General features: G+C 33.2%; 1 protein-coding gene across 1 annotated transcript; it reads left to right on the top strand.

The window, feature by feature from the left end:
- The first annotated feature begins 2,302 nt into the window (after positions 1 to 2,302).
- On the top strand, positions 2,303 to 9,936 carry LOC147408413 (Major facilitator superfamily protein). The gene is made up of 3 exons (XM_086437409.1): positions 2,303 to 2,735; positions 8,090 to 8,988; positions 9,344 to 9,936. Exons 1-3 carry the CDS (start codon positions 2,427 to 2,429, stop codon positions 9,789 to 9,791), a joined length of 1,656 nt encoding a protein of 551 aa, XP_086293535.1. The 5' UTR covers positions 2,303 to 2,426; the 3' UTR covers positions 9,792 to 9,936.
- The last annotated feature ends 1,547 nt before the right edge of the window (positions 9,937 to 11,483 follow it).

The following is an 11,483-nucleotide window of genomic DNA, read 5'->3' as shown; positions in this document are numbered from 1 at the left end:
TGAGAGCCAGACAAAGACACCATAGATTTGCCAACTTGGATCCCACCATTCAAAAATATTATTAAAATAAGTCTTGTTGAAGTACAAATAACAGAACTTTTTGATGGCTTACCACCCAAAAAAAAAAAAAAAAAAAGAATCTTTTTTAAAAAACTGTACCTTCTGAAGTTCCGATTCGTTTTGATATGGTTACTAGAGACATAAATTTTTACTATGTTCTTAAACATAAAATATTGATTTTTATTGTTTTATGAAATAATACAACTGTGGGGGATGTTTTGGTGGATCTCAACATAATTACATAAACAGTCAATTTAGGTTGATGAGTGTTAATTTCTGATCATTAGATTTCATAATTTTTCATTATTGATCCTTATTTAAGGAAACAAATTAAGGACAAGAGAACTTGAACAACATTGGCATATAACCATAGTCACACAGTTTGGATTTTTATTTTTATTTTTTATTGAAAGGAGATATTGAGAAATTTGATAATTAATTCTCATAGGTCGTGAGTTCGATATCCAATATGAGCATTAATCCCTTAGGGGCCACTCATTAGAGCGCACCCTCAGTTGGTGTGTGTGATGCGCGGGTGTTGCACGTATCCTAGGACTAGTAATTGGACAAAACTATGATGTATGGACTGGACAAAGGCCACATCCGATTATTATAAAAAAAATGATGATTATTTTAAAAATTGTCAATTTTTTAGAAAAGTGATGATTTTATTTTTTATCTAAACCTTATTTGATTTTAGAGGCATTTTCTCGGATCCTTTTTTCTTCTAATTTTTATTTTATTTTATTTAATCGAACCCCAAAAATACAAATTTGAATTTCAAATGAAATTTAAAAGTTTACCTAAGCTACTTACAACTACAAAAGTAAACGCAAGTAAAAACCTTTGCATAAAATACTAATTATGGATTCAAATTCGATATCTCATTCATCTACATCTCTGGAAGAAATCATTCCTACTTCACCAATTTTAAATTCCTTCCCAAAAGATTGGTCAGAGCTCTTATTTTTTACTCAATTTGCTCTTCTTAGATCTTAAGATTGGCAATTTTTAAAATTGATTGAAGGAGTTGGCTTTTAGCTTTCTTTTACAACATTTATGTTTCTATTCTACAAATTCCAAAACCCCAAATGGATTTTGTTCAATCTCACATGCCTGATGTCTCAATTGAGTATTCAAATAAATATTTACAAGAGAAAACACATAAAACGTTTTTATTTGAGAAAAAACAAATTCGATCATCAATTACGTGTTGGCCTCTGCAACCATCCATATCAAATTCGTTTTCACGTGGGTCTGTGGTCCCATCGTTAATGCAATTCCTTGTATGCCACGTTGTAACTTTTTCGTTGTAAAATCTTCAATTTATCATTATTTTCTGACGCGAAATCCTCCCTCCCAGATGTTTCAGTAATAAATAAAAATAATGCAAAATAAGAGACTGTTATTGGCACCCCAACTCTTTCTTATTACACCTAATAAAAAATAGAGAAAATAATTAAGAATTTTCCCCAAAACGTGCTAAACTTATGTCCAAATTACGATTTCAGTATCTTGTTTATTTTAATTCCCAAAGCATGCATTTCAAGTGAATTCATCACTTTTATAAGTAATGAATTCATTGGTATATTTATTAATTCGTAATTATTAAAAGTGATGAAGTCGTAAGTTTGTTGGCTATAAAAGGTATGAATATATGTTTTGAGAATAAAAATGAACAATGTACAAAATTTGAAATTTCTTCATATTCGACACACGAAAGAGAGATTCACCAAATTAGTAAATGATTGAGAAATAAGAATTGGAGTGTGAATAAAAGCACTTTATGTTTTGGGTTTTGAATTTTATATTAGTCTAATCATAATTATAGACATCAAGTTAAATTGTTTGAACTAGTATTATAATATATGTAATTTTGAGAATACAATTTAAGGTTTACTTTTGTAATGTATGAAGGGTGTGTTTTAATCTTTAATTGGTGTGTGATAAATAATTCTAAAAATTAGATGTGCCAATAACAGTTCTCTAAGATAATTAAAAGGACAAATTAGTTGCACACCACCTACTATCAATTGCACTCCATCACTTATAGAGTCGAGGAGATGAAGCCATGTGCAATTAATAGGTTCGAATAGGTAATGAAAAATAAATAAAAATAAAAAAAATTCAAATTTTGTGTGCAACCAATAACTTAGTGGTGTGCAACTAGTCGGTCCCTAATTAAAAGTCTAAAAATATTTTTAATAAAAAGTAAATTGAAGTTAAAGTGCTCAACTATTAGCATCGCTATGTAATATAAATGCGGACTCGGAGAGACAGAGAGAAGCGCAGAATCCACTCCGAAGGAGACGAGGCGACGAGTTGGCGAATCGCTTCCAGAGATTCTCCAAGCTTGTTGTCTCATCATGGCGGGTCAATCTCGAAAATGGATGATATTGGTGGCAACAATTTGGATTCAAGCTTTCACAGGGACCAATTTCGATTTCTCAGCTTATTCTTCGGATCTGAAAGCGGTTCTTGGAATCTCTCAGGTGCAACTTAACTATCTTGCTACCGCTTCTGATCTTGGAAAAGCCCTTGGATGGTCCTCTGGTCTTGCTTTGATGTATTTCCCCTTATGGACCGTACTGTTCATGGCTGCTTTCATGGGGTTTGTTGGATATGGGGTTCAATGGCTCGTCATTCAGAATCTAATCTCTTTACCCTATTTTCTGGTCAGTAATTTCTCTCTTACATTTTTCTTTTTGATTTTGAAATCGAAAAGCTACATTAAAAAAAATAAAAAAATTGCTTCTTCGGTGAATCATATGTTTCTGATTTTTATTTTTATTTTTTGGGGGTTCGTTTTGTTCGTAAAATTTATGCAAATCATGGTTTTCGATTCTTCAATCTCTGTTTTTTTAATAGACAATTATAATTCTATTTCCCTTATCGGATCTCCATCGTTAAACAGAAAAAACGAAAAAGAAAAAAAAAAAAAAAAAAAAACCTATTTTTTCGATGGCTTCTGTTTTTTTTTTAATGTTGTCGTTGGATTTGACTTAGCTACCTAATTAATTTGATATATTATATTAGGAAGGCACCCAGGATTCAATAAAATTAGAGATGGCTCCCTGTATGTGTACACAATTTCTGATTGTTGGACCTATATAAGGGTGTTCTGCTTTACAATTTCTTATTGTTTTTTTTTATTTTATGAAATTTAGATATACCCCTCCATGTTTTGTTAAATATTTGAGATACCCATCCTTTCAAAGGGATGATTTACGCCCCATGATGAGGATGTTTGAATCACGTTATCGTAGTCTTTTAGAGAAGAACAAATTCAATGTGTCTAAATCAACTCCTTATTTCGTTACCAACTGGTTTTTTGTTCTTATATTCGGAAAAGGTATGTGGCCCATAAATCCATTAAATTAGAGCTTCCTCTCTCAACTGTCACTCAAATTCTGATACCAAAATTCAAGGGATTAAATTCGTGGTTTATTGATCCTTATTTTGCACTTTTTCATCATTTTTCTAGTGATTTAAGATATAATTGATTAAAAGCATAAAAAATAAACTTAAAAAGATATTATTAAAAAAAATAAAATTATAGAAATTACATGTAAAAGAAATAAAATAAATCCTACTACAAAATTATAATTTGATTGGAGGATAAAGGGGGTAAGAAGTGCCTTGTCGATTTATGAATCAATCAATCCCATATGTATTAGGGCGTCAGCTTATAATTATTTATTTAATTTATTACTTAGAAGGGTAGTTTTGTAAAATACAAATTATTATGCTAGAGGACAGTATTTGTACTCTTCGTCTACGGTGTGTATCATCCTGAGGTTGACACCTACTGGTCATAATAAAATACAAATTATTAGTGATACGTGGCAGACTTTTTGACCACATTAACTCCCTTAATGTTTGAGACCTCCTTATCACTTGTCAGTTTGAGTGGTGATTCTTCGAGACTTCGATTGAAGAGAAATTACTAAAGATCTGTACCTAATTCATAAATGTTCATATATCGTGAATCCCTAGGATTAAAATTTTCAATATTTTTTTAAATTGGGACTTCATCCGTCTTTACTTGGTAGTTAGATGGTGATAGGCTGACCACCAGCCACCAAAGCTGTGCGTCACGCATTAGGTGAGCTTACAACTGCCGCACGTGTATCACGTGATTTTCTCATAGTAGAATCAGGTTAGTCAATGTTTGGTAGGGCTGTCGACGTATAGGTAATGTTATATCCGAATTCGAATAAAATAAATAAATAAATAATATCCGAATTTGAATCCAATTAGATATCACTAACAAACATTCGAATTCGAATTCGAAAAATAAATCGGATATCTGATAAAAAAAATCCTACAAATAAGGTTTTACCTTGTGTGTGAGAGAGTAAAATTTCACTTATTCGAATCTGTAAAAAATAAATAAATTTTCTTCTTTTTTTCAATTCCAAAATTGTAATAATCCACTTATTTCAGTATTAAAATCGAATAAAATGAGATTTTTTACTTTATGTGTGTGTGTGTGTGTGTGTGTGTGTGTGTGAGAGAGAGAGAGAGAGGAAGTATCTTTGGATGCTCGTCGGCCGGAGAAGATGGTAATTATGGAACTCTCACAGTCGAAAAAATGGGTTTTATCGAGAGAGAGAGAATATATACCTGGATGCTCGTCGACCGGAGAAGACGATGGATTATGGAGCTTGCAGCCTCGCACAGTTGAAATTCACTTTTCGTTTACTTCGACTGGTTCGTGCGGTGTAGGTTGAGAGAATATAAAACTTTAGAGGTTAAGTTTTTGTGTAAAACGTGAATACACAGCACCATATATATACATATATAAAAGTTTTATTGTAAAACATGAATACATAATATATATATATATATATTGGGAAATGTTCAGCACCCTAAGTTTTACCACACACTTTAACAAACGTTTTTTGTCCTACATGGGTTAGAAGTTTTGGAATGAGCTGATTTTTGGTGAGGATGATCTCTATGATTAGAAGATCATCCTCCCCAAAAATCAGCCCATTCCGAAATGTTTAGCCCCATGTTTACAAGTTGAAAAATCGTGGACCGTCCATTTTTTGTAAATCATTTTTGATGGGGTTAGAAGTTTTGGAATAAGCTGATTTTTGGTGAGGATGATCTCCTCACCATAGAGATCATCCTCACCAAAAATCAGCCCATTCCGAAACTTCTAACCCATGTAGGACAAAACGCGTTTGTTAAAGTGTGTGGTAAAACTTAGGGTGCCGAACGGGACCCATATATATTATGTATATATATACATATATATTATATCATAGTGGATACTATCGAATTAGATTTCGCAACATTCGAATTTGTATCCGAAACTCATTCGAATTTTAAAATAACATTCGAATCTGATATTCAAAAATTTCAGATAATATCCGATTTTTCAAATTCGAATTCGAATTTCGGCTATCCATTGACAACCCTAGGATTAGGGGTGCAACTGGGTCCGGATCAAATCGAGAACCAACCAAATTGAACGCTTTTGATTGGTTTATAATGAATTTTGGTTCGGTTCCAGATTAACAAAATAGTGAATCGATAACACTTTCGATTGGTTTAGTTCGGTTTATAATGAATGTCGGTTCGGTTCCAGATTAACAAAATAGTGAATCGATCAATTTGGTACAGTTCTTTGTTCATGTCTTGTATAGAACCAAATCAAACCAAGAACCAAATTCTTATAAAATTATAAATAAATATTATTAATCTATTTAATAAACTATACCCATTCAATTTTAATATGGATAAATTGATTATTTTTTGGATCGACTAGTTGCACACATCTAATAGTTGGTTGCACACCAACCTTGAAAAATAACATTTTTTTCTATAACCTATAATTTAACTTATTAATTGCACTTCATTATCAGTAAAGTTAAGTTTAGGGGTTTATCTTCACGTGACTTCATCTTCTCTACCCGTGTAAATTGTAAACATCCTTCTTATACGACCAAGGAGTTCTTATAAAAATTATTTAACCAACAATAATTTATGTGAGAATCGTTGAAGAAGAAGAATGAAAAACAAAAAAAATGAAGGTGTGCAATATTTTAATTTTAATTTTGAGTGCAATCATCCAAATGGGAAATTTGAAGTGATGAAGTGCAATTGATAGGGTTGGTGTGCAACTAGTCCATCCCCTTTTTTTATAGCTAGGTTATTGTCGTTTTATTTTTGGATGGATGGATTAATAACTTTCTTTAATTGATAGAAAAACTATTGACAAAAATTTTTTTTGAATGGATACGTTAAATGATTTTTTATTTTTATTTTTATAGATGGAGAGATTAACGACTCATTATATGAGATTTTATTTTTATATTTATTAAAAATATGTTGATTCAATTAGGTTTTTAAGATATTAGCAACCCATAGAATCGAACCAACCTTAACTTGGTTTCGGTTCTCATTTAACGGAACCGACCTAGGTCGGTTCCATTTCAATTTGGCCCTAAACCAAACCAAGTTGCAACCCTAGTTTGTATGGGCGACTATTTGCACACACCCCGAAATGGCTTGATGCACCCACTTAAGTGATTTTTGTTAAAAAAAAAAATTCAAATTTCCATTTCCCCCTTTTCATTTTGACTTATTGCACCCACATCCACCTACCAAACAAAAACCTAATACGCACTTTCTCCTTCTTTCCTTCCTCTCAATTTTTTTCATATTCATCTTCTTCTGAGTTTTGTGAGAGGTTGAATAAATGGAGAATTGATTTTTTTTTAAATCAAATAATCTTATTTGTTTAAAAATTTCTTTTACTTTTTTGCATTTAATCATTAAGGAAGATAAAAAATCGCTGTTAAAATCTCGAAATGCTAATTTTGAATCAAAGAATTTTTTGACAATTTTGTTCAGTAGGTTCAGACCGAACTTGTTTTAGCACATTCGATAAGTACTTACCAAAGTTGACAATTTTGTTTAATAGGTTTATAATGAACTTGTTTTAGCACATGCGGTAAGTACCTCCAAATATTACCAAACAGATTCGATAGATACTTACTGAATATTACAAAATCGATGCAGTAAGCACCTATTGAATTGACAAAACAGATTTAGTAGGTACCTACTGAACAAAATTTTCTCATATGAACAACTTTGACTCAATTGGAATAGTTAGGGTAAAAAAAAAAAGTAAGATTAAAACTTAAAATCCTCATTAAAACCTTTCTAGATGCAAATAAGAAGAAGAAGAAATAGTGTGTGTGAGAGAGAGAGAAGTGATATAAATTATTTAGGTTAAAGTACATTTAATAGGTTTGTGTAGCTTATTATTTTAAAGTTAAGGTGGGTATTATAAGAAAGTAGGTGAAATGAGTCATTTTAGTGTGTGTCATGTTGCCCCTAGTTTGTATTATTGTTAGCAATCTCCCGTTTAATTCATGAATTTTTCATGAATTTTTCGGTTTGTTTTCAATGAAAGTATTATTCTCTTGATTACTGAATTATTTTGGATAATTCACATATTTTAAGTTTAAAAAAAAAAAATAAAACATGTTTTTATGAATTTTACATCTTTTACGAATTTTTATAAAATTAGATCGAAAAAAATGCTACTATAACTTGTTGTATGTTGTCAAGTATAAACTTTAGGTGACAAATGTCCCTTTTTAATATTTAAAAAATAATGACATGCCCCTTTACATTTATTTGAGATACCATTTTAATTTTTCAAACTGATGATTTGTCCTTACACTTTAGTCTTCCAAAAAATAATGTCTTGCCCCTTTACGAATTTTTATTGTTTTAATCGTTAGAGTTATGGAACGCATTTTAATCGATCTTAAAAAAAATTGAAGTTTTCTTTACTATGCCTCTGCGTGACCAATTATACTTGGCCTATTAAAATCCTGCTTGGCCTGATCCATTAACACCCCTAAGCACAATCACCCATTTGATACGTGATACTTTTGTTTATAAAGCCAATTTGTGGACTAATGGATGTGTTTTGGTGCAGATATAATTATGTCCCGATTAGTGCAAACTGAATATAAGAACTTACCAATTGTTTGGCATGCAGGTTTTTCTACTGTGTTTGTTAGCTGGGTGTAGCATCTGCTGGTTCAACACGGTTTGTTTTGTTCTCTGCATTCAAAATTTCCCAACAAATAGGGCCCTTGCATTGTCTTTAACAATCAGCTTCAATGGTGTAAGCCCAGCCTTATACACCCTTCTCGCGAACGCGTTCTCCTCCTCGGACCATTCTCTCTATCTTGTCCTCAACGCACTTCTCCCGCTCATTACCTCAATCGTCGCACTCATCCCAATCCTCCGCCAACCTTTGCTTGATCCCCTCCCAACTGATGCTGTGAGACGTGATTCCCTCATATTCCTTTTCCTCAATGTCTTAGCTGTCTTCACTGGCCTCTACCTTCTCCTCCTCAATAAAATTTCAACCGTCGCGTCAACCGCGCGTTTCTTATTCAGTGGTGCTGTCCTTCTCCTTGCCCTCCCATTATGTATCCCGGGCATTGTTTTTGCACGAGATTGGGCACGTCGAACCATACATTCGAACTTCCGTCTAGATGGTTCTAGCTTCAATCTTGTCGAGGTCGATGACCTTGAGCTTCACAAGGAGCTCCTTGGACGTGAGGATTGGCTTGCCAGCATGACCAATGGTGATAGTAGACATGGGGTGGAAGATAATGATGGGTGTTGTGAGAAGATGATTGAGAAGGATAGGTTGACAATGCTTGGAGAGGAGCACCAAATTCGAGTGCTCGTGCGTAGGTGGGACTTTTGGCTCTACTACGTCGCTTATTTTTGCGGGGGCACGGTTGGTTTGGTTTATAGTAATAATCTTGGGCAAATTGCTCAGTCACTTGGTGATAGTTCGAAAACTACGACGCTTGTCACACTATACTCATCGTTCTCCTTCTTTGGACGGCTGTTATCGGCTGCCCCGGACATCATGCGTGGGTAAGTAATGGGGAAGTGCACATTAGAGTATTGGATTTTTCAACTTTCATTACTTTGTTTTCTCCATAAAACAACTTAAGAAGTAATCAATTGTTAACTATTAGACATTTGAGTTTTATTTTTTCGCAAATGTTAAAAATCGTAAAAGGTTATTTATGAAAATACCTTGATAAGCTGACGATAAAATATTGTTTTTTTACTACTAAAAGACATAAACCGAAGATATAGATTGCAAACATGTCATGCCTGCATTGGATGATATATATTTGTTTCATTTGTTAGTTTAGACTTTAGTTTCTTTATGCATTATTTTCAAGTTGCATCTTATTGAACATAAATTTTTTTGCAACTGCAGGAAAGTATACTTTGCACGCACGGGATGGCTAGCTATTGCGCTCCTGCCAACACCAATCGCCTTCTTCTTGCTTGCTGGATCGGCTGGTGGGGCCCCACTGCAAGTGGGCACAGCCCTCATTGGCCTGAGCTCCGGTTTCATCTTTGCCACAGCTGTGTCAATCACATCAGAGCTCTTCGGGCCTAATAGTGTCGGTGTCAACCATAACATACTGATCACCAACATACCAATGGGGTCCCTTTTATACGGCCTTCTTGCAGCCATTGTATACGATGCTAATGGTGACAATGCAATGATGTGTATGGGGAGGCATTGTTACTTGCAGACGTTCCTGTGGTGGGGATGCATCTCCATGTTGGGCCTAGGATCTAGTTTGTTACTTTTCATCCGAACCAGACCCGCTTATAATCGATTTGAATGCAATCGAATTACTGCACAATTGTATTAATCGCTTCCACTGGGATAGCGTCTGATCACAAGGGCATAAAAGATAGCTTAGGAAGTCAAAATAAGTACATATTTTTTCTAATTTTTGAAATATTAACGGTAGTCGGATTTTAATTTTTTAATTTTAATTTTCTGAAATTTTGATAGGATTTATTGTTTTCCTTTCAAATTATTAATATTATACAAGAAATGAATGTGATCGAATGACTACTACCATTTGATCTAAGAGCATTAATTATAATGGAAAAAAAAATATATGCGGAGTTTTTTTTTTTCTTATAATCAACCAAAAATGCTCGATCAATTTTTTATAAGGAGGGTTTTATTGTGAAGCCCATTGATTGGTGCAAGCCCACAAAATGGAAAACCTGATTGGTAATTTCAGTTGGATTAAGGCATTTTTCACAAGCTTCGAATGCACCTTCAACTCTGTTCATAGAGCCCGTATATTCTTACTAGGTAAGAGCCCACCATGTCATGGAATCATGGCACATGCTCCAAACGACAAGCCTTTACTCGATGGGCTAATAAAGGTGAGGCCTTTCCATGACCCAATAATCAAAGAGAAACATTTTCCTTACTCAGTCAAGATTTTAAGCCTTTAAGCCTTCAAAGGGTCGTTTTGATCAAATGGATTATGATATTATCAATCCAACACTATAACCCTTAGCCTGCGTTTGGATAGAGCTTCTTGACGACTTTTGCTCCTGCGGGGAGCTAGCAAACGTTTGGATAGATTTTTGCTTTTGCGCGGAGAGGTTTTTGCTCTTGCGGGGAGACGTTTTTTGCTCTTTGTTGAGAAGCTCCAAGGACCTGCTCTTCCGCGGAGAGGTTTTTTGCTCTTGCGGGGAGTGATTGAGCTTTTGCTCTTGCGCAGAGAAGTGTATCCACACAGGCCCTTAGATTTCCTGAAAAAAGTTAATTCCAGGTTTGATAGCCAATGCATTTGTCCTATATGGGTTAAAAGTTCCAGATTTGACTGATTTTTCGTAAGAATGATCCATATGACGAGGAGATCATCTTCACAAAAAGTCAGTCCAATCTGAAACTTTTAACCTGATCAAAAGTGATTTAAAATTGTGGGTCATCGATTTTTTTACCATTAAATTGTAAACCACTTTTGATGGGGTTAGAAATTTCATATTGGGCTAATTATTTTATTTTATTTTTGAAAGATGATATTCTCACCATAAAGATCATCACAAAAAAAAAAAAAAAAAAAAATCAGTATAATCTGAAAATGTTAACTCACATATAACAAATTTTGGATCCCAATGTTGGTTGTCAAAGACGACCTATATATATATATATATATATATATAAATATGGGAATGTTAGCATTGTCCACCAATAATACCCCTCCCAATTTTATTTTTTAGTTAGAAGTATAAAGATATATTAGTCTTTTATATAATAAATGTTTGTTTAAGTAATAAATACTAAGAACATTTTAGTATTTTGATTTAAATGCCTTTTTATAATAAATATTTTGACGATCAATATCAACATAATAAATGTATTTATTAAGGGCATAATAAATATGTTTATTATGTAAAAAATTAGTAAACTCTTGTTTTTTTCATTAAAAGAAAAAAAAAAATGAAAGGAGTATTATTGAAAAAAACATGATAAGTGGATGTTAGCATTCCTTTTTTTGATAAGGAAGTCGACCAACAAAGAATCCAATTTAATA

Source organism: Akebia trifoliata, chromosome 3 (assembly GCF_017979445.1).
Source record: "Akebia trifoliata isolate Shusen 1 chromosome 3, ASM1797944v1, whole genome shotgun sequence".
Classification (NCBI taxonomy): Eukaryota; Viridiplantae; Streptophyta; class Magnoliopsida; order Ranunculales; family Lardizabalaceae; genus Akebia; species Akebia trifoliata.
This window is presented reverse-complemented; position numbering and strand designations above follow the sequence as displayed.

Coding starts and splice junctions, on each gene's coding strand:
- LOC147408413 (XM_086437409.1), top strand. CDS start 2,427: ATGGCGGGTCAATCTCGAAAATGGATGATATTGGTGGCAACAATTTGG. Junction 2,736..8,089: donor TCTCTTTACCCTATTTTCTG/GTCAGTAATTTC, acceptor TTTGGCATGCAG/GTTTTTCTACTGTGTTTGTT. Junction 8,989..9,343: donor GCCCCGGACATCATGCGTGG/GTAAGTAATGGG, acceptor TTGCAACTGCAG/GAAAGTATACTTTGCACGCA.